General features: G+C 28.8%; 7 protein-coding genes across 7 annotated transcripts; 5 read left to right on the top strand and 2 right to left on the bottom strand.

Annotated features, from left to right (window-relative positions):
• Positions 1-261: 261 nt before the first annotated feature.
• Positions 262-738, bottom strand: GO595_010932 (uncharacterized protein; the record flags this gene model as incomplete). The annotated part of the gene is made up of 1 exon (XM_067913665.1): positions 262-738. One exon carries the CDS (start codon positions 736-738, stop codon positions 262-264), a length of 477 nt encoding a protein of 158 aa, XP_067769670.1.
• Positions 739-862: 124 nt separating this feature from the next.
• Positions 863-2,055, top strand: GO595_010931 (65-kDa microtubule-associated protein 1; the record flags this gene model as incomplete). Its single annotated transcript, XM_067913664.1, has 2 exons — positions 863-1,946; positions 2,027-2,055. 2 exons carry the CDS (start codon positions 863-865, stop codon positions 2,053-2,055), a joined length of 1,113 nt encoding a protein of 370 aa, XP_067769669.1.
• Positions 2,056-13,456: 11,401 nt separating this feature from the next.
• On the top strand, positions 13,457-15,745 carry GO595_010930 (dnaK protein; the record flags this gene model as incomplete). The annotated part of the gene is made up of 1 exon (XM_067913663.1): positions 13,457-15,745. The coding sequence occupies one exon, from the start codon at positions 13,457-13,459 to the stop codon at positions 15,743-15,745; it is 2,289 nt and encodes a 762-aa protein (XP_067769668.1).
• Positions 15,746-15,785: 40 nt separating this feature from the next.
• GO595_010929 (rio1-domain-containing protein) lies at positions 15,786-17,192 on the bottom strand (the record flags this gene model as incomplete). The annotated part of the gene is made up of 1 exon (XM_067913662.1): positions 15,786-17,192. The coding sequence occupies one exon, from the start codon at positions 17,190-17,192 to the stop codon at positions 15,786-15,788; it is 1,407 nt and encodes a 468-aa protein (XP_067769667.1).
• A 376-nt stretch (positions 17,193-17,568) lies between these two features.
• GO595_010928 (EF hand family protein) lies at positions 17,569-18,000 on the top strand (the record flags this gene model as incomplete). The annotated part of the gene is made up of 1 exon (XM_067913661.1): positions 17,569-18,000. One exon carries the CDS (start codon positions 17,569-17,571, stop codon positions 17,998-18,000), a length of 432 nt encoding a protein of 143 aa, XP_067769666.1.
• A 199-nt stretch (positions 18,001-18,199) lies between these two features.
• Positions 18,200-18,550, top strand: GO595_010927 (uncharacterized protein; the record flags this gene model as incomplete). Its single annotated transcript, XM_067913660.1, has 1 exon — positions 18,200-18,550. One exon carries the CDS (start codon positions 18,200-18,202, stop codon positions 18,548-18,550), a length of 351 nt encoding a protein of 116 aa, XP_067769665.1.
• Positions 18,551-22,337: 3,787 nt separating this feature from the next.
• On the top strand, positions 22,338-24,317 carry GO595_010926 (AMP-binding enzyme family protein; the record flags this gene model as incomplete). The annotated part of the gene is made up of 1 exon (XM_067913659.1): positions 22,338-24,317. The coding sequence occupies one exon, from the start codon at positions 22,338-22,340 to the stop codon at positions 24,315-24,317; it is 1,980 nt and encodes a 659-aa protein (XP_067769664.1).
• Between the last annotated feature and the right edge of the window lie 84 nt (positions 24,318-24,401).

Genomic DNA, 24,401 nt, shown 5'->3' with positions numbered 1-24,401 from the left:
TAATATAGCCATTAAAATAAAATTTCATACATAATTCAGTATTTTCATCAATAAAAAGATATCAGATATGATAAATGTTGAATTTTTATGCTCAAAAAGTATTCATTTTAAATGCTCTCTAGTGCACTTCTTGTGACTAAATAAATTTAATAGTTAAAATAAGAATGAAGCACATATGAAAAATGGATTTGGATTTCAATTAGAAATTATCGTTTTTTATGAAAATTCAAAGAGATTTTTTTAGGAATATGCATCTGATTTTTATTGGGGTTTGCTTTTTAGATTTATAAACCTGCAGACCGTATAAATACTTAATGTTACAACAATAAATAAAGTTGAAATGATGGATGAATTCGAATATTTGTGTTTTGGTATTGGCTGCGATCCAACACGGATAGTAACCTTTGCATTTTCTTCACCATATACACCCAGCCCTATTATGTCTTTATTGTTTTTAGATGATAATTCAGCTGACGACCAAAATATTTGACCTGTTTCTAAAAGGACTCTATCGCTTGTTGTTGGGCAAAGACCATTCTTAGCTTTGTACATTGGAACAGTAACATTTGACTTTGCTGATATTTCTATTGGAACATTGGCTCTTGGTAAAGAAGTATAAAAGTAATACCATTCTCCCTTTGGGATTAAAACATCACGTGCTGTTGAACCATAAAGATATTGTGTTGTTGGAGGACAATAAATTGATGAATAACAAGCTTTCAGCACAAAAAAAAACATTTTTATGACATGCTATGTGAAATGTTCACAAAAAAAGTTACCTCAAATTTGAATGAGAACAACTTTTTGAAAATCAATTGAAATTTCAATGCTTTCTCAAAAATATTGATACGTTTAAAATTTAATGTCTTTCGAGCTCTCAGGATTAAACAATGTGATTGATGAAATTGAACATCTGTGGGATAAATTAGGACTTTCCAGTGAAGAGAAAAATCAAGAAAAAGGAAAGCTTGACTTTGATGTTATGAAAGTATTCATTGATTTCAAAAAATCTCTTGAAAAGAGATGCCTAGAAATTGAAAGTCAAATAAAAGAAACTATTTCCAATCATATTAAACTCCTTAGTTCATTTCCAGAGACAGAACCTATTATTCAAAAATTAAAATCAACACAATACGAACCTACCAAACCAAATTTAGCATTAGTCGTTCGTTGTTATGAAGAGGACAAAATCAAATATCAAAAGATCTTAGAAAAAATTGAATATCTTAAATCCGAGGTCATTAGATTATTTACCCTTCTTGAAATACCAGATTCTGAAAAAGGCGAATTTTCTAACATTGATAATATCACCTTTGATAGTCTTACCATTCAACGTCTTGAAACTTATGTTACAAATCTTTCACAAGAAGCTTCAACACGACAAAAACATATGCTTGAAATTAATTCTCAGATATCACTTCTATCCACCGAGCTTGAGCTTGATATTCCCAATGAAATTGTAAATTTATTCATCACTAATTCACTTTCAACCCAATCAGTCATGAGCGTTGATTCATATTTACAATTTCTTGAAGAAAAGAAGTCACAACGAATTGTTGAGATCACCAAAATGGCCAATGAAATCACCAATCTGTGGAATATTCTTGAAGTTCCTGAAGACACTAGAAACAAATTCCTTCAGTCCCATTCTACACTTGGTCCATCCGTTTTGAAGTCATGTGTTGAAGAAATCGAACGATTGAAGCAAATTCGGAATAAACGTCTTCCGATTCTTATTGAAATCCAACGCAACGAAATCAATGAACTTTGTTCATATCTTCATTTGTCTTCACAGTGTACAACATCAAATGATCTTGAAGAAACGTTTGAAGCAAATGAACTTGAGATAAAACGACTTAATAACTTACGAAAGAAAATGGAACCTTTCATCGAAATAATAACAAAAAGAGAAGAAATGATTGAACAAATCAACAAAATTACAGAAAGTATGAAACACAATAAAGTACAACAAAAAGATGAACAATTAAGAAGAAGATATAAATCTTTATTGCCGAGATTAGAAAAGAAGTTATTGCTGCAATTGATACAATTTAAAGAACAAAATGGATTTGATCTAACATGGAACGGAGAAATTTATGCAAAGAAATTGTCACATATTTTATTGTCTGATGTGGAAATAAAAAATGCAAAATTAGCAGTGAGGAAAAAGAGTTTAAATGTGTGCGAGAAAGAAAACATGCAAAAAGCAAAAAAGAAACATTTATCTGTGGAAAATAATAAACTTTTGGAAAATGTAATGTAAGTAAAAAGTTATATTAGTAAATGTTGATTTTTTGGAGAAATTTGGTTTTTAATTTCCTTTGTTTCATTTATCTTAATTTGTTAAGACACAAAACTTGATAATTGTGAAATTCCATACTTTGGGATTGAAAATCTCTGCACCATTCAGAGCGTGAGTGTTGCAAAGTATCGAAAATAATATACCTACCCATGTGTGGGGTGCAAATTTGTTTGTTTTTCTGTTGCCACTTTTGTTAGCTTCAAAGAAAAAAAATTAACAGATGCAGTGAAAAAAATGACAATAATTTACTCCAATGGCAACAGAAGTTATTGAGCAAATTAAAACAATTCCACCAACAGAAAATGCTCAAAAGGTAATAGAGCAACAAGAAAAAATGTATATTTTGTTATTAACTCCAGAATTTCAGCTTTAACAGAAACAGAAAATTCGTTACATGAAAAAATTGAAAAGAGTAAAGAGCGTTATGAGCAGTGCATGAAAGACATAGTTTCAGCAACACAAAAACTTGTTGCAATTCGAAATCAATTAACAGTCATCACAAATCGTGTTAATGATCTTAAAAAATATTGTTCAGAAGCACACCAACAAAATCCATAAACAATCAGATTAATATCGTTAAACTTTAGGTACACTTTTAAATTGAGTCATATTTTATGATTTTCCTATGGAGATCCAACTATATACCACTGTATGTATATGATTAATTTTTTAATTTCACTCTACATATGGAATAACTTAATTTTATATTTTTTGTTGAAGAAATTATTATAATATTATGATTTAATTTTTATTGAATGATTGATTCAAAATTCGTATTTTCATCTATTCGCTTAGAGAATTCGAGATTATGATAATTGAAGATCATCAAAATAATTTATCCAATTTAAATTGGATTAAATCCATGTCATTTTGATTATAATAAGAATTGAAGCAAAGTTAGCGAGCTGCAATCACGACAAATTGAGCTGCATTATTGGTACATTATATTCTTCTATTGAAAGATTAATGTACCAACAGATTTCATTACTTAGGTCCAATTAGTAAAAGCATTATCAATAGGACAGAATTAAAAATCCTAGTCAACCTATTACTTAGATGGTTAATCACCAGAAAAGAAATAATTTTATGAAGAGAAGATACAAGTGAATAAAAAAAAAAGTTGAAAGACTTCAATAGATTAAGAATGGAATGGCGAAAGTAAATCAGACAAACGTATAATCATTATTAATAATGATAATTCGTTCACAAAAATATTTATTACTCGAGTTACATAACAATTATCATATACACACATTTTTATAAATTAATTTTCTATTTTTATATTTTCATTCGCATTCGTATTGTGCAAACCCATCAGAACATTACTGATTTCTTCTTCGTTGTTCATCAATTCCAAGAATCCGCACGACAAATCTTTGATATCTTTATCATTTGTATTATAGTACAGTGGACTTACTTCCCATACATCATTTTGCATGTTTTCAGCCAATGCAATTACTGATGCGCTTTGTTTCGCCTTACTTAAAGGGAAGAACAAATACTCAAACTTTTCGTCGCCTGATAATACTCTTAAGTAACTTGCGTCAACATTATTAAGGGGAATTGATTCTGGCGATGTAACGCATATAGCGATGAATCGAATTGCTTCTGTCACTGGAAGCTTTTGTAGTTTTATTCGAATTAGTTCGTCATCTTTGTTTATGTGATATGGTTAATCTGATTTGTCGTCGATTTCATAACCATAGATATTTCGGCCGCTATGTGCAATTGCTCGATTGTAACAGTTAAGATTCGAATAATATACTAAGCGTATATTATATTTCCCATCAATGCCTTGAGAATAAACAACACATGATAAATCAATATTACAATTTTCCCATCCAAGTGCAAATATTAAAGTGTTGGGATATTCATCATGATAATATTTTAATGCTGTTGTTAATGTTATTGGATGTCAAATGTGAGGTCATTGGCAAAATTAACCGTCTTCAGGAAGCCTCTTAAAAATTTCGAACTGTATTCGAGATAAAGAGGAATTGTTGTGATAACTCCTGGCCGAACACCAAATGTACATTGCTCTACAATTTGATGCTTGGGAAGATCACTAATGGTTGTTGTAAAATGGACCCGCTGATGTGGGCGATAAAGAAATAATTTGGAATCATATGGAGTGTAAAGAACATTAAGTGTGATGTCACCAGAATACGTGGAAGAAGTAATGAAAAGAACAATGATGGATTTGGATGAAATATAAGTTGTCTGGAAGCGGAAAAATGGTGTTAATCCAGTCGGACCATAACAAAGACCTTCCAAATTTTGGTAATATGGAAGTAATTCAAGTTCGGTGTTAAGAGGAATACATTTGATAAAATCTTTTTTTTCGTTATATTTACGTTTAAATATTTTAAATTCATTAGGATTAGGGAAATATGGTTCTGGGTATGTAAAGAATAGGTGATAGGATGTATGAGGCTTTGGTTTTGGACTGATTGCAAAATTTGTATTTGGTAAATAATATTGAATAGTTATACTCGAATTAATAAGTTCTTCTTCCATCATAGAAGAATCTTTTTCGCATTCAACAGGGAGTTTTACTTTTGTATTATGGTTCTCTGGGGTTAATGGTACTTTAACAGTTCCTATCAATTTATCCTTTTGAAAAACATAATGATCATAAATTTCTAATGTCAAGCCTTCAGAATAAAAAAAGGAAAAACAATCGGTTCCTTAAGTTTTTCATCCCAGACTGGATTTGATGTTTTTTTAATATGATCTGTTTTGCCTAAAAAAAAGCGTACACCTGATGTGTACGAATAAGCTTTGACATGTGGGCTTGGGGGCTTTTGTGTTGAAGGATTTGTGAGATCTTCAGCAGAGATAATGAAGATTTCGAACATTTTTTGGTATGACTTTTTGGTATATCAAGTGGCCGATAAGCCATTTTTATGAGAATTAGCCGTTCGACAATTCAATGAGATCTCATTAAAATATAGTCAGCGGTTTTCAGAATGACGTCACATTAGAACGTTTTCATTGTTTAAAGCATATATGATGTAATATTTAGTCATTGTAGTTAAAGTCAAACAATGCATGCGCATTATTCAAAGTCTAAATATGATAATGAAATTCTTATTAAATTTTGTTCAAGATGCCTTTTATCGTATTTTATATTATATCTTTCATTATATTTATGAGAATAAAACAAAGAAATGAAAAATTAAATTGAATTTATCGAATTGTTTTTTCCAATAAATTCATCAATTTTGAAATATTTGACTTTTGCTTGAACATAAAGTAGCTGATATTTATATAAAAAATGTTTAAAAATTGTATTTGGAAATTGTTTTCTTAATTTGAGATTTTAAAATAAAATTTGGAAATTATTTAAATTTTATTATAAAGCACTTATGTATGCAGCTCAAAATGGTCGTTTTGAAGTAATTGAATTACTTCTTCAACAAAAGGAATTGATGTTGATTCTAAAGATATTAGAATGTTTTATTTAATATTTATTTTATATATTTGAAATATTAAAATAATATTTGAAAATTATTTAAAATATTTTTTACAGCACTTATAAAAGCATCTTCAAATAGGAATTAGTCACATCAAAAAGAAACCAAATGATCAATCATCTTATTATTTGGCACTAAAGCTTATGCAAGATTTGGAATCTATTGAAAATATTATTTTTGATTTAAGTGAAGATAACTTTTTAGAATCCGTTGATGCAGTTATTAATCTGTTATATAAATCACATTAGCTGCTGCAAAAAATAAATGATATTCAAATGTTTTTCATTATATTTTAAACAAATTAAATATTTATATGTTTGATGATATTTTAATTTTTATGTCTTCTTAGGAGATTAAGACTTATAAAGAATACATGATAACTTTCATGATTTAAGTCCATTTCTACCATAATATTTAAAATGCATTTTAAATTAATTCATCTAATTACCTTATTTAGAGTTAATGCATCCAAATTTTAACATGTTGTCATTGTAAAGGTATGATCAAGTAAGAAAAATAAAGTTAAATAATTTTTATAAGAATCCAAAAACTTAAAGTAATTTGATATTAAGTATATTGAAAATGTTCAAAAATCAATAAAAATCATAAACATTCAGATTAATATAATCATAAAGTTTAGTTAAACATTCTGAATTTTTCAATTTGATAAATCTTCATTAAAAGCTATTTCACCTAATTCTGTTCCTTTTGTTTCCCTCATAAAGAACAATCCGAATATACCTGAAGCCAAAAGGCTTGAAGCAAAAGCTAAAAATGTCCAACGTGAAATTTTATCTTGGTAAATTCCCCATACATAAATAAGTATTGAAGAAATCACCCATTTAAAAGTTGTTACAATTGATATAGCAAACAACCTAAGAGAGTCAGGAAATATCTCTGCTGGATACATCCAAGGGATTGCACCCATTCCTAAACCATAAAAAAATATACAACAAAAATAAGCAACTAAAGTTGTTACTGTTACTTTATCACTTTTCATATAGAAAGTTAAAACAATTAAACATATTGATTGAGTTATTGAAGATAAAATCCATGCTGGTCTACGTCCAAATTTTTCAATGATAAATAATGAAACTGTTGTTGAAAATGCTTGGCCAAATGCAAAGATCAATGAAGAAACATTCCATTCCATTGTTATATCATCTGCTTCTTTATCTATTAATGATTCCATACATGTAAGTAATGGATCTATTCCCGATAGTTGTTGAAAAAGCATTAACATTAAAGATTGAAAAAGAAGTTTTAAATAATTCTTTTGAAACATGTTTTTAATTGTGCTTTTTTCGTAATTTTCATTTTTTGGAACTTCTGGAACAAAATGTATAACTAAACATAAAATAAGTTGTGGTAAAAAACAAAACGATGTATAAACTTTCCATTCCCAAAATGCAGCAACTATACTTACATATAAAATGCCATTCGATATCATTAATTGGCCAATAGCTCCATAAGATCCTCTATACTTTGTTGGTGAAATTTCAATTATGTACATAAAACATAACCCTGATAAAATCCCAGCACAAAGACCTGAAAGTGCTCTCCCAACAAATGCAAGTGGAATAATGTTTGGTGTACATGCAGCTATAAAAATATATGAAATTGATGATAGAATACTTGTTACAAAAATCATTTTTTTCCTACCAAGCAAAGGCACTAAAAAGAAAATAACTATTCCACTAAAAATCGCAGAAAAATGAAAAATAACATTAAAGTGTATTGAATAAGAATCAGGTAATTCTAATTTGTTGTTAAAATCAGCTCGAATTACAGAATAATAAGAAATTCCTTGACCTAAAACAAATGATCCTAATCCAATAAATATTGCATTTCTTAAATCTACTGAAAAGAAACCCATGATATTATTTAAAATGGTTTTACTCTGTTTTTTTATGATTTTGTAACAGAAAATTTCATTGGTTTTTATCAAAACATTTAAGTATAAAGGCTATTATATTTAAAACTTTTATAAAAAACAAGAATTTAAGAAATTATGCTTTTTGATTTCTATTTTTTGCACCAGTTTTAATGTGGTTAATGTTGTGTGTGTGTGTTTGGATTTATGAAAGCTACGAAGAACTTTAGTGGTTTATATCAGTTAATGTTAAGTGTGATATTTGGTAATTCTGTGTATGCGGAAGAAATCATTCATTTATGTGAACAAAATCACTCATCATTTATTGATGCATATGAAACAGCTATTATTTTATATAAAAATGACGTCTTTAAATATCTTTATGAAAATGAAATTGTTGAAGTTCTAGACAGAAAAGATTTGGTTATTTTAAGTATTATGAATGGGAATAATGAAATTTTTGCCTTTTTACAAGAAAAAGGAGTAAAAATTAATGATAGAATTATTGATATGCTTGCAAACCTTGGGAATTTCTATTTAGTAAAACATTTTATTAAAGCAAACAAAATACCAGATGATATTTTGATATACGCAGCAGAGTCAAAAAATATTGAACTTGTTAAATATCTTCTTAAACAAGAAGGAATTGATATTAATGCACAGAATGTTGATTTACTTTGTTTATAATTCGTTTTAATAATTTTTTGTTATAAAACAATAAATGGTAATTACTAAATATATTTTTAAACAGCACTTATGTCAGCATCTTCTAATGGTAATATAGAAATAATTAAATTACTTCTTGAACAAGAAGGAATTGATGCTAAAGATTTTTATTTGTTTTATTCAATATTTCTTTAAATAATTTGATATTTCAAAACAATATTTGGAAATTATTTAAATTATTTAATACAGCACTTCATATATCAGTTAGAAATAATAATATAGAAATAGCAAAATTACTTTTAGATAAAGGAATTGATGTTAATGCAAAAAATATTCATTTGAATAATTTGAAATATTTTTTAATAATTTGAAATATTTTTTAATAATTTAGAATATTTTTTAATAATTTAGAATATGTTTTAATAATTTTATATATGTTTTAATAATTTAAAATATGTTTTAATAATTTGAAACAGCACTTCATATAACAGTTAGAAACAATAATATAGAAATATTAAAATTACTTTTAGATAAAGGAATTGATGTTAATGCAAAAAATATTCATTCGAATAATTTAAAATATGTTTTAATAATTTAATATATGTTTTAATTATTTGGAATATGTTTTAACAATATTTGACAGCAATTCAGATCACCCAACAAAAAAGTTACACGGAAATAGTAAATTTACTTCAGAAACATTCTAATTGTATTCTTCTATGAACATTAAATTCATATTCAATTAGAAATTGAAACGAAACACACACATTCTCAACAGATACTCAAAAATTTGAAAAAATTCAAAGCTGAGTTTATTGGAAACGTCATTGTGAATTTTTTTAATAATAGTTTATCTTTTCTCTTGGTTGAAGATGAAGATTTAGGAGAACTGTTCTCAAGTTTACATCGTTGAAAATTTATCAAATATTTCTGAGCAGGCAAAAATTTTAATAAATTCATGTGAAAGCTTAACACTTTCACTAGATGAATGAACATATGCTTCAAATCGAAGGTTTCTTGGTTTTACACTTTTATTATTTAATAATTGGCAAATCCAAAAAGTAGATCTTCCACATATTTTTCATAACCACAAATTCATTTGCAACCTTGTTTTTGCCATATTTTAAATTTATTTATTGATTCTTTGATGAAAGCATTAAAAACATTGTTATCAGACATATTTTCATTTCAGAATATATGGATTTGCTAAACAACAATGTTGTATCTCTGTTGGGGCTTAGCTTGGCTTAAGAAGGGAAAATTTTGCGGGCTTAGTGCCTTACTATAAGATGGGATAACCCATAAAAAACAATAAACCTTGATGTCCAGTAATAAAATTTAGTTAATAATAGATATTGAAGAAATTTTGTTTATGATTATTTTTACTTTTTCTTCACATAAGACATCTCAACTCAGCCAATCATTTCTTGATCGAACATTTTTTCTAAAAGGTAATATGATTCTTGAGAAGTTAGGGAAAGAAGATATCTTGAGAAAATGATTATTATTATATCAAATAATTTATTATCTAATTTATTTTTTATTATCTGATCAGATCAATTCAATTGAATTAGTCATGTGTCTTTATCAAATGATGATGCTGGTCATATTTCTATTCGATGTTCAGCTTTAGCCTTGCGAAAGGGCATGAAAATTCACATTCTACCCATCCCCAAACCGTTTTATACACAATAGATATATCATGCATGACATGGTATTTTTTTACATGATTAAAGATATCATCTTATATTTAAAAATTACTTTCTTATTGTTTATACCTTCATTTGGTATCATTCATTACCTGATATTCGTAATAAATTTTGAATAATTTGATATTTGAAAACTAATACATCAATTGTTGATAATACTCAAATGAATAGATCTCAAACTTTGCATTTTAAAAAATTTCGTTAAATAAAAATATTCTCCATCACATAATAAATCACATTAACTGATCTATATCTGTTTAAAGAATTAACAACAACATATTAATATGGTCACATTACTATTTAATTCATCAACAACAAAAAATACACAACAAAACCAACTCGAATTTCAAGTATATAAAGAAGACAACAAAAAGGAAAATATCAAAACAAAAGTTCAGATAAGCACACAAACTTATGAAAATCATCAAAGTCACAAAAAACATTGTCATATTTTGCTTTTGAAGAAATATATTCATGGAAGCACATGTAAAAATAATGTTATAAAGCGACTTGTAAAAAATGTCAATCAAAATAGTTCATGAAATCAAGACTCTGGACAACTTACTGTTTTATAATGCCATCCATGTTATCATGTGAAAAAACAAATACAAAAACAAAACAAAAAAAAAAAAAAAATTGTTTACCCACAAGTTGCCCAAAGAATTCGATTCTATTCAGCGCAAAAAAGTAATTGTTAACCCAAGTCAGATCAGTTTGCGTTAGTTTCAAATAACGGAATTGTTCGTTCATATTCTGTATTTCAAATAATTCTTCTTTAAGGTATCCACTTATTGAGTTATCATAAGTTCTTTCATCAAGAATTGTCCAATTACATTTATCATTTGAACCCTCTAATTTCCAACTTTTCGGAGGAGAAAAACTCCACATTGATGAATTAGATTTTAATGAATATGCAGTGAGAGAAACTTTTTTATCTTTGAAGTCAAATAAAACAAATTGATTTGGTTTGTCTTCCGTACTGAATTCTTTTTCACTTTGTACAATACTTTTTAATGGATAACGAACAGAATCAAATTCTGACGATGCAATTGCTTCTATTGTTCCATTTTCTATAATATTTCGAGGAGTTAAATTACTTTTCGTTGAGAGATAATTAAAAATTCCTTTAAATTTATGGACTCCATCATATGCAAATCTCAAACTTTTCAGAAATCTTTTGTTGAATTCTGTTTCAGATCGTTCTCCTCTAATTTTATTAAGTGCAGGCCACAACTCGCCGATTTTTTCATGTGGAATTGTGTTGACAATGGATATTAATCTATCAGTATCTTCTTTTTCTAAAAATTCGCAGTGAATAAACTTAAACAAGATATAATTTTCTGGATCTTGGCGATATTTATCAATAACAAAATCAAGTAATGATTTCTCGTCAAAAAGTTTCAGTTTATCGCAACTCAAAATCGACTTTAATTGTGACAACGAAAAGTTTTTGTCTTTGATTTTTTCAAAATGAATTGCTCCATATTCTATTTCTTTGTCAATATTAACTTCTGCCTTCGTTTTAATGCTGAGAATATCTACCAAATTGTCATTATTGATTTGAAGTGGTAATGATTCAATAAGTTCTGGATTTTTGAAATGAGTAAAAATGTTGATTAGTGGATCTTTCAGATCAACAATGTTAACACTTTGTCCATGTAATAAATTCTCTATTTTATCCACCATTTCATCGGTTGCAGTTTCCTCAACTTTTAAAAAATTTATATTTGGATTATTAGCTTTCATATTTGAAACAACAGGTGAAATAAATTCTGCAAGAAAATCAGGGACTTTCAACACCCTACCGTCTTGGAACTGAAACTCGAAATTATTTTCATAATTATTAAAATTAATCCTTTTTAAACCTTCTGCTGAAAGAGAAAAATTCATCAAACATCTGCATCTGGACCTTTCTTCATAACGTATAATACCATTATTTGACATAATTAATAATGAGAATTTCCATCACAAAAAATGCCAAAGTTTGGCTTCACCCAAAAAACCGTAATGGCTCTCAAATTACAATAACGATAGAATGGTTAAATTTTGTGGGTTTTGGTTTTGTCTCAACATTTTTTGATAATAAAATGATAAAAATCAGAACATATAACATTATAATTATAAAAATATTAGTTTCATCTTTTTTGATTATGATTTTATTGAAAATATAAAAAATGGTTTCCTGCTTTTTTACAATATTATTAGCTATAGTAATAAAAATTTCCTATGAATTTAGCCACTTCCATTTTAAAATTCATGTACGATACAATACACAAACGGTCATCTAAGCAAAGACTGGGCTTACCAATTAACCACATCTAAACCAGTATATACAAGTATTGTTGAAAAAATGTTTAAAATATTTTTATTTTCTGTTTAATTTTGTGATTCTTTTTTGTGGATATCGCTCGTGGAGCAACGGATCTTGATGTGTTTGTAACCGCAAAATGAATTCAAAAAGTTATTTTTTCTTCTTTGTCCAGAGTCTCCAATAATGAATAAATTGTTTCAAGAATTATCCTATTTATAGAACATATAAATTATAAAAAATTGCAAAGACCGATTTTTGAATTTTTGCCCTGATCTATAGATATTGAAAATCTTGTATAACATAAAAACAAAATGAAAATTATATAAATTAATATTGATTATTATTAGTTCTATTTATTTATTGAATTTGAACTTCTGTATTTAATTCGAAAGCTCGAAAAAGCATTTTGAAATTTTGGAGATTGCTCATAAAAAAATAAGATAACAAAATTTGGTTAAGATAATTTTATTGAATAGAATGTGTATACTTTTTTATTTATATTTTTTTAAATTTAGTTCAGTGGAAAATGAAAAAAAAAAAAATGATTTTCTGATTTGAAACGACCGTTTATTTGGTTGACAGCGTCTTGTGGAAATCAAACAAAGTTCATAGTTATTGAGCAAATTTACAACATATCGTAAAACGTTTGGACATTAATTTAAAATTGCTTCATATGCACAGCTTCATTTAAATATGATTTAATAATTGGATTTTTAGAAAATATTTTTAAAAGATGGCTGTGTTCTTCTATTTAAATAACAAAAAACTGATTCTTCATCAAAATTTTATTTATCATGGCAAATTGATTATTCTCAAAATAATCTTAAGTACAGTGAATAAAAAGTCTTTAAAAATCATTAACTGATATATATGTCAAATGCTTGATTAAGAATATAAAAAAATATTTCATGATTTTTCCTCTAATAATTATTTATTGAGTAACTTTGAAAAAATTTTCTTGATTTTTTTGTAAGTCAAATGATTACAAACCTCAAATAAACCATCCGACCATTTAAGTATTTGGCCAAATCACAAATGTTTTTTTTCTTCATCTTTTCCTGTTTAATTAATTCAGCTGTATTTGGAATTGATTTTGGCTGTGAATACACAAAGGTTGGTATGGCTAAACCAGGACAAGGTGTACATGTTGCATTAAACCAACAATCAAAACGTCTCTCACCTTCTTATTTCGCTTTTTGGAATTTAACAGATCCTAAAAATTCAAAACCAAAAGAAGAACATTGGACACTTGAGGAAATTGAAAATTGTAATTGGGCATTTCTTGATGCAGCAAAATCTCATTCCCTTCGTTTCCCACAAAACATGATTAAAGGAATTTCACCAATTTTATCAACAATTAATGGTTTTACAAGGCGTGAAACCACAGCACTTTTATTACGTCATTTAATTTCAACAGTTGATGAAGGTCAATGGACACCAGAAGTAGCCCAAATTGTTATTACAGTCGAACCACTTTTACCCAGGTCAGAACGCTTAGGTCTTATTGATGCAATAAAATTATCAAATGCAACTTTAGCTGCAATTGTTGATTCTCCAACAGCTGCTGCCGAAGTATATGCATTAGAGAAGCGATCTCTTTACCATGACAAAGAGAAAATTGTACTTTTCATTGACATTGGTGCAACCAATACATGGGCTGCCGTCTTTAAATTTGAAAACCAAAACGACACACCTGTTGTCTATGAGCTTTCCATATCTACGAACTCATCACTTGGTGGAAATCTCATTGATAAAAAGTTGTCAAATTTCCTCTTGAAAAAGTATGCTGAGGCCAACAAAGTTGAAATCCCAACAAACGATCGTGTTATCAGCCGCTTTACTGAGGAAGCTCGTCGAGCTAAAGAATATCTGTCAATTAACAAAGCCGTCGATATTCATCTTGAAGATGTTGTTGATGACTATGGGTTAGACTACAGTCTCACTCGTGAAGAATTCGAGAGTCTTATCACCGAATTTAACCAATCGATTTGTAATGTTTACAATGATGCACTTTTGCGCGCTAACATCACATCAGAACAATTAGATTCTATTGAACTTATTGGAGGTGTTACACGTGTACCATATGTTCAAAATGTACTTTTAGAGCTTTCTGGTATGGAGAAACTTAATCGTACGATGAATTCCGATGAAGTTGTTGCATTAGGCGCAGGTTATATTGGTGCTTCATCAAGCAGTGCATTTATTGTTAAGAAAGTCTCACTTTCACCATTTGCAAATACGAACGTATCAATTATTCATGACGGAAACACGACACAAATCTTCACTACGAACTCGAGACTTAATGAGACATATATTTATGAATATAATGCAACTGATAATGGAAACATTTCCATTATTGCCGATAAGCTATTGTTTAACTTCTCATTCCCATTACCAGAAAATACAACAGAGAATGAGACAGTTAAAATCAAATTTGGCTTCGATGATTATACGATTCCAGCGATCATTGGAATTTGGGTTAATGAAACACAAATTCCACTTCGTAACATTACAATCGAAAGAGCAAATTACTTAATGAATGAAACAGAATTTATCAACAGTACAAAACTTATCAACAAAATGGATAAAGTCCTTGATAAACGTCGTAAGTATCAAGAGATTCATAACGACTATGAAAGTTATATATACAGAGTGCGTGATAAACTTAATTATGATGTTGTATATCAGAAAGTTGTCACTGATAAAGAACGGAAAAACATAATAAAAATAGTCGAAGATCATAACAAATGGTTAACAGAAGACAGGAAAGAAGCAGTGCCATTAAAAGTAATCAAAGAAAAACTTAACGAATTAAAGGATCAAACTGAAGCAGTACGCAAAAGAGCTGAAGAATATGTAAAGCGTGCACCTGCTTTCATGAAGTTAAATAATACAATTAATATGGTAATTAACGCACTCAACGTGACATGGCCAATGTCGAAGCCTTGGCTAACAGAAGAACAATTGGAGCCTCTATGGAAGGTATACAACTCAACAAAGAAATGGTTCGAAGAAAAAAGAAGTGAACAACTCCAAAAGAAGGATACAGAAGACCCTGTTGTGTTAGCAAGTGAAATAGATACAAAGAGAATGATATTGGAATGGAATTATAATTCCACAAATCGTATTAGAAAGCCAACTCCGACACCAACTCCAAAGCCAGATCCAAACGTTACGACAACCGAAAATAATTCCACAAATATTGAGAGCAACACAACAATTGAAAGCAATACAACAAATATTGAAAGCAATACAACAACAATTGATAATAATACAACGACAATTGAAAACAATACAACAAATTTGAATGTGAATAATTCGACAGATTTACCGGAAAATAAAATTAATGAAACAGATGTAGGAGCTAAAGACAACTCGGACGACAATGGTGAGAAAAAAGAACTATAAAATAAACAAATCAGTTACATATGTTTTATATGTATTATATTTACTTTGCATTTGGATGAGATCGACGATATTGTTTTCGCTTAAGCGCTTTCGGCTTCTTCACTTTGCGCTTCTCGCGGCGCTGCTCCTTAATTTTCTTCTGGATTGCTTTCCATTCTTCCTTTGTATAATTCTTCCGATCGAGAGTACCAACAGGAATTTGATCTCCGTTTTGTTCTTCCTCTTCTTCCTCTTCTGTTTGTTCATTATTTTCTTCCTCTTGATCATCTTTTTGTTCTTCTCCAATTTGATCGATATCTTCTTCCTCATCATCATAAGGTGCTAATTCAGATGGAATAATACCTGTGAGAGCACCGTGAAGAGCAGCATTAGAAAAGTCTCCGTCGATCATATCTTCGATTTCAATATCGGGATCATTAACTTCAGCTAATCGTTGTGGTATATATATCTTAGTGAACTCATTGGAAGTCATGTCTTCTTCCATCTCAACGATTTCATTAAACACTGTTTCCCTATCGGCAATCAACTTCTCTTCAACAACAAATTCAAACAAACGCATCAAAGGAGCGGTTTTGACACCTTTGTTCTTGAAGTATTTCGTTATTACAGCAATATCATTACGGAGAAATACAGTAGAGTTCATGTTGTCTTGTTCAACGGATTGACCTACATCAATAATAATAGGCATCTTGTTTTTGATGAGAATGTTATATTCAGAAAGATCTGCATGAACAAGATTACATTTGTGATATATGTCACGCATATAAAAGCAAATGAGTTTGTAGATATTCTTGTATTCATCTAAGGTAAGATTGGCATCTCTAAGACATGGTGCTTGATACTTATTCTCATCATCAGTGATAAGCTCCATGAAAATTATATTGGCTTTGACAAGAAGAACACGTGGTGAAGGAATTCCACAATTATTAAGTCTAGATAAATTTCTAAATTCTTTTTCGGCCCAAAGAATAACGCTTTTACGTGAATTACGTGACCCTGCTTTGTGTTGGAAACGCATTTCACCACTTACATATCGATCACGATCTTTGAATTTTAGAATACATGTTTTGTAAATTTTGATAGCAAATTCATGAGGCCAATCTTCTGGAGCGTTAGCACCACGAATACCAATGTAAACATTTCCTTCCTTTCCAGTTGAAATGCATCCATTAATTTCATGTAAGATATCTCTTTTTAAAAGTTTAAAAAGAACAACCTTAGTTCGATTGTCTAAAACCATATCTTCTGTTTTTCTATGATCTTTTCCAGCACGTTGATTCTTTTTCTTTTGGTCATCCATTTCCAAACGATTTCTCATTGTATCAACGAAGTGATCAGGGTTAATTTCCAAATGGATATGACTACTGAAGCGATCAAACATTTGTGGTGTAACATGAGAGTCATGATATTTGTGGTTCATATCGAAAGCAAAGTCATCATCATACATCACAAATTCATCGACCAGAGTAAAGTCAATGGGGCACCCCAAATTATTGCAAAAAAAAACGAAATTTCGATAAACACAAATTAACAACATATCTATAATATATTTGTGCACAAACCATTCCCATAACTTGATTTTTGTTATAACATTGATAATATTGCAGAATACAGGAATTATGGTTTGGGATGAATTTTGGCGAGGAAATAAAAAACAACATTATATGGTAAACAACTTTTTGATAAGATTACACCTTTTAAAAGAAGCTGGGCTTTCAATTGATGAACGCTCAATTTAATCAAATAACGGCTTTTTCAATGTATAACGGCTTCACATGGAATTGAATGACTGTTGGAAATTTTCTGAAAAGTATTTTTAACGAATGAAGGACGGAAGAGTTCAACACCAAAAGACCTTTACTGAAAAAGAACTCGCTGAGGTCAAAGAGATTTTCGATGGAATGGATGCCGACCATAACGGAGTTCTTGATAGAAACGAAATGTCAGAATTTCTTGCAAAATTGGATATGGAAGGTGAATTAGCTGATTTAATGTTCGCTATTTATGATCACGATCATAACAAGGTTCTTGACTTCAATGAGTTCTGCCACTTTGCAAAAGATATGATGAAAACATCTGATGATCCATTATATTTTGTCGGCGTTTTATTCACAGCACTTGATACCGATAAATCAGGTGCACTTTCAGGGGATGAGCTTGCCCGCTTCTTGAAATTATTAGGAATTAATGCAAAACCAGAAGATTTTGGCAACCGCCAAATCACACTTGCTGAATTCCTTGAATCACTTCAATAAATTGATGAACTAAACAATCATTAAACACCAAATCTTCCAAAGTTATACCGCCAAAAAATGACTTTTTGATAGCATTGAATTTTCAACAAAAAATAATCGTAATTGAATTACTATCGTATTTTTATGCCTGAAATTGAATACTCGTTCAAATCATTCGTGTTCGTTTTTGGGTTGCTGGTCAAAAAAGTGGCTTTCCATAATGGAGATCCCACCTAATTACTATTCTTTTTGGTCTGCTGTTGTTTCCAGTGATAGAACTTGTAGAATTGTTGTTCCAAAGGACTCTGATTTATTCTTAACAAATGCTGCAATTTCTCCAGATGAAATGCACGCGAGGGGAAGAGTAGTACTACATGTTTCCATTAACAAAAGGCAGCCAGTTGTAGCAGTTGCTTTTACAATTGGATTATACGAAAGCACAAACCTCGATCTTGTTTTTTCTGGTGGAGATACAATTGAATTTACTTTATCAGGTGCTGACATACAAGTTCACATTTCAGGATACACTACAGACATTCGCAATTTAGAAATTATCAATGATCACAAATAATTTTACCTATTTCAATGAAACCATGGTTATTTGCATAATTCCATGCTGTCCAAATTGATCAAAATGAACTCCGAATTAATAAAATAAAAACGAATTAAATTCAATATATATAAATTAATATAAAAAAATATCTTTTGCATTAACATCAATATCTTTTTGTTGGAGAAATAATTTAACAATTTCAATACGATTAGATTGAGATGCATACATAAGTGCTGTACGTAATAATTAAAATAAATCCCAAATTAATAAAATAAATATCATATTATTAAAATAAGTTAGAATTAAAATGTATAAATATCTTTATTATTAATATCTATTTCTTTTTGTTCAAGAAGTAATTTAACAATTTCAATTTGATTATATAGAGACGCATACATAAGTGCTGTACGTAATAATTAAAATAAATCCCAAATTAATAAAATAAATATCATATCATTAAAATAAATTCGAATTAAAATGAATAAATATTTTTTGCATTATAATTGATCCGAAGTTTTTCAATTAGAAATTTTGCAAGCTCAACTTTAATATTCTTAGTAGCATATATTAATGCTATCCCAAATATAATAAATATATTCCAAAAAAATATTATAAACATCAAAAAGTTAAATTGAACTACAAAAAATTTAAATAAACGTATGTGTTAAAATTCTTTTGCTTGAATAAAAAAATAATCATTTCTTTACTTTTCGCACTCATGCAGCTTAAAATTTCTTGCTTATAAATTATAAATAAACATGAAATATAAAAAACGAAAATTATTGATATAAAGATTCATACCTTTGATACTTTGAAGTAATTTAACAATTTTAATATTTCCAGATAGACACGCTAGCGCAAATGATGAATAAAGTATTTGATACATATTCCATTTTCATTCTTTGCAAATATATCAATTCCTGGTTGTTCAAGAAGCAATTTAACTATATCAAATTGACCATTAAGAGATGCATACATAAGAGCTGTAGTAAACATAGAGAATAAACACCAAATAAAAAATTCAAATTTCAATTTCTTAAAGTAAACTTTAAAAACTATTAAAAAATGTCTTTCATATTATAAACTATTGACTTCATATTTAACAAATATTGAACAACTTTTAAATGACCATTTTCTGCTGCAAACATCAATGGCGTTTTAAAAAATTTAAACAAAAATCAAAAATTAGTTACAAACGTCAAAAAATACTAATAAGTTTTAAATATAAAAGAAAAATATTTTTTACATTAACATCAATTTTTCCGTGTTTTAAAATTTGTTGAATAACTTTAAGTTTACCATCTTTAGATGCATTTAGAAGAACTTTTTTATGTAATGCAAAATAACAATAAATAGAAAAAATAAATTTGAAAAAATACAAATAAACATCATAACAGAAAAAAATAATAAATCCTCAAAAATTTTTTTATTTTTAAGTAGTAAAAGAACAATATCATAATTCTTACTTTCAGATGCTTTATAAATTGCTGTTATAAAAAATAGAAATGAAATCCGAATTTTAAATCATGGACAGAAATTTTCAAAAGAAATTTTAAAGATTTTTTATAAACATTTTTTAAATTAATTTTAATATCTTTATGTTCAATAAGTATTTTAACAATATCAATGAAACCATATTCGGAAGCACAAATTAATGGTGTCAATAATAACATGAAAAAAATTCATAAATTTTTTAAAAAAATTATTTTTTGCATTAACATCGATTTCTTTTTGTTTGAGAAGTAATTCAACAAGTTCAGTGTTACCTGATTTTACTGCATATATCAATAAATCTTTTGGATATATTGAATAATTTTCTATAAAGTAAATATTTCCTAATTTCGCTGCTGCTTTAATAATTTTTTCATTAATTTCCATTCCTTCTTCTTTTAAAAACGAAAAAATTTCATAGTTATTGTATTGAATACATATTTTTCCTAATCCTGTTAGGTCTTCAATTTCGATCACTTTATTATCATAAAAATAATGAAAAATTTCATTACGATGAAATTCAATTGCTGTTTCATATATGTATTTATATGATGCATTATTTTGTTCACATAAATGAATAATTTCTAAATTACCTCCTGCAACAGCATTTTCAAGCGTATATTCAACATTTGCTCCATTTATTAACAAATATTTAAAACATTTAATCGATCCAAAAAATGCTGCGTAATCAATTAATCCAACATAATAATTAATAAATGAACATCTTTCATAAACAGATGGTTCAATTCCTTGATTATAATCAAAATTACTTTGAGCTGATATTTCCATTAGTTTTTCGATTTTGTCATTTCGAAGAATTTTCAAAATTTCATTTGGATTAATTCCATCTGAAATTAATTGCTTATGAAGTTTCCAATTGTCTTTTGATAATTCGTCGATATTTCTGTAAAATTGGCCTTCGAATCCATGAAAACCAAATTTTAGAAGTTCATCGATTTCTTCACTTGTTTTATAATGTGCAAAATATAAAGTATCTAACGTTTTTACAAAATTTGGTTTTATAATTTTCTCTTCAATCATTTTTTCAAGAAGATAATTATGTAACGATTCGTTTGCATTTAATTTCCTTAAATATTTACAAAAAAAATCGATTAATAAATATAAGAACATGTTCTTTTTGCTTTATTTCGATTCCTTTTAAATAGCTAAATAATATGTTTTCTTTTATATGCCCAGAATCAAAAGCAGAACAAACAAAATTGCTGATAACAAGAAGAAAAGAAAATGGGAAATATTCATTAAATAAATTCAATGTTAATTTAGTTGATAAATCGATATTATTTTTATTCAAATTGAATATGATTTGTTCCAATGATTGTAAAAATTGTAAGTCATTGTGATCTTTGTTTATCACAGACTTCATTGTCAATTGATTGGAACCTATGAACGATATGAAATTAAAAGAAGAATTTTCGAATATTATACTTAAAAAGTGATCCGCCTCAAAATTGAAAAAAAATGAACCAGTTTTTATTACTTTTTATCATTTCGCTCTTTTCAAGCACAGAAAAAATAATATTCGAAATTTAATCATAAACAAAATTTGATTTTGGGTATATCGTCTAAATGATTGTTTAACTGTTTTTTTATTTCTATTTGTTTAAATTTTGTTAATGTTTTGTAATGAGAATGAGATATTTTTTTTTTTACAATTTTTTTTATTTTATTTTGTATATATTTATACCAGACATACTGACAAATAGTTTAACAGATGTTTTTTATGATATCTGATATTTATAAATAATTATCGAATAGATACTCATAAATAATTTTATATAATTCTATAAAATAACCATTTGATAAAATATATAGAATTGAATAATTTATTTTGTAAAATTGTTATCGAATAAATAAATAATTAATTAATTAATACATATATTACAGTGTATAGCTCGATGATATCATGTTATCACAAGGCTATGCAGATCTCAAATGTTTAGCAAATATAAAAAAAATAAAATTAAGATAAAATTTGTAATTGCATTTATTATATAATCAACGATTTCATGAGCAACACTTTAGCCATTGATATATTTAAAATATTTTAATTAGATAGATATCATTTAATAAAAACAGTCACTTTTTGAATGGAAAAATAACGGCGGCTTTCCCAACGCTATCGTCAGATATCGTTAAAAAATATGGTCACCTCAACCAAATTTGAATGGCTCGATGTTTTTTGTTTGGGATCTCCAAATGACCGTTTCTCAAAAAGTCATTCAATTGAGGGTTTCTCACACAAAACTGATCAAGTGATCATTACACCCAACAGAATAAAAATCACTTCACATTGATGGGAAATAATCTCACAACTGAAGATCGATCAAAGTGTATTATTGCTGCTCCTCCAGAAGCAGAAGGTGAAAGTCCTATTTATATTAACTCTTCACGTATCAAAGAAAATGGAGGCGAGTACATGAAAACACTCAGATCATGTCCAGAATGCGATACCACAACAAAAATTTTAGACTCATCAGCGGTAAAATTTAGAGATATGCCAGCACTTGGTGAAAGAGTAGTAAAACCAGATGGCACTTTCGGTGAATATAAATTCTGCACCTTTAAAGAATTTCAAGAAAACAGTCTTAACATTGCATCTGCCCTTAATGCACTTGGTTTTCAAAAAGGAGACACTATTGGGATTTATTCTTATAGCTGTCCATTCTGGCAAATGATTTTCTTCGGTTGTCAATATGGCGGTTATATTCCGGTACCAGTTTATGATTCACTTGGTGCTGGTGCGGCCAAATACATTGTTGAACATTCAGAATGTAAAGCAGTTTTTGTAATTCAATCCAAAATTGAGGAATGTATTAAAGCATGCCAAGATTCTAAAAACATCAAAAAAATTTTTGTTATTGAGTCTGGCTTACCAAAACCATATGATAAATCTCGATTTATGAATGTTCAGCAAGTCATTGAAATTGGCAAAGAAAAACGTTCCAATTTTGTAGTTCACAAGCCAACAGCCAGTGATACTGCAATATACATGTATACATCCGGATCGACAGGTAATCCTAAGGGATGCATTCTTACCCAAATTGGCATAGTTGGAGGTGGCACTGGCTTAGCGTCCATAGATGCCTCTGTTACTCCACGAGATTTATATTTCTCATTTTTACCATTAGCACATGTCTATGAAATGTGTGTTCAAATCGTTTTAATTGCGCAAGGAACACCCATAGGTTTCTTTAGTGGCGACACACGTAACTTAGTTGATGATATGTATGTCCTTCAACCAACAGTAACATGTGCTGTCCCACGTGTCTTTAATCGTATCTACGAGAAATTCGAAGAAAACATCAAAAAGCTTTCATGGCCCATGCAAAAGTTAATTCGTTGGGCAATTAATAACAAGAACGAATATCTTATAAACAATCGCCCACCATCATTACTCTTAGAAATCCTCTTTTCTAAGTTCAGGGCGGCATTAGGAGGACGTATGCGATTAATTGTTAGTGGCGGCGCACCAATATTACCCGAAGTATATGTTTTAATCCGAGCAACATTAACGCCGAATGTAATTCAAGGCTATGGCCTCACTGAAATATGTGCAGCTGGTTGTGTACAACAAGTCGGAGCTAAGAATCCATGCGATGTTGGTCCACCAGCAATTTCCATTGATATGAAGTTACGACCTGTGAAAGATTTCGATTATGATCCATGCGGTAATCCGCCAACAGGCGAAATATTATATCGCGGGCCAACAATATTTGCTGGGTATTATAAAGAAGAAGAATTAACAAGACAAGCATTAGATAATGGATGGTTCTGCACTGGTGACATTGGAATTGTAACAGAAGATGGTTACATACAAATCATAGATCGAGCTAAGCAATTGGTTAAGTTATATCAAGGAGAATATTTATCATTGACAACTTTGACAGAGAAATATAGTAATACACCAGGAGTCGCATTCATTTACTTGTACGCTGATTCACACCACGGTGCACCTGTGGCTTTGGTTATACCAACAGAACAAAAAATTGCCGAATGGAAGAATAGAGGAATTGTCGATTTCAAGGAATCGAAAGAAGCTAAAGATGAAATATTGGCGGCATTAGCTGTCACTGCAAAGAAAGAAATGTTGAGAGGATTCGAAAGAATTGCTGCCGTTGCTTTGGATGATGAACCATTTACTATCGAAAATGGTTTGTTGACACCTTCTCTAAAGCCACAATTACATTCATTAAGAAATAAATACGCAGGCGTCTTGGAAAGGGTTTACGAAGAAAACCCGAACATCCTCGGTGGTGCAAAGAAAGTTGAATAAATCCTCAAATAAATTATAATTTTCCACATGTCTACAGTATATATTTGGAAAAGTTGTCCAGACAGAAGAAGAAGAAGAAAATGA

This window comes from Histomonas meleagridis, assembly GCF_020186115.1.
Source record: "Histomonas meleagridis strain 2922-C6/04-10x chromosome Unknown scaffold_61, whole genome shotgun sequence".
NCBI lineage: Eukaryota > Parabasalia > Tritrichomonadida > Dientamoebidae > Histomonas > Histomonas meleagridis.
This window is presented reverse-complemented; position numbering and strand designations above follow the sequence as displayed.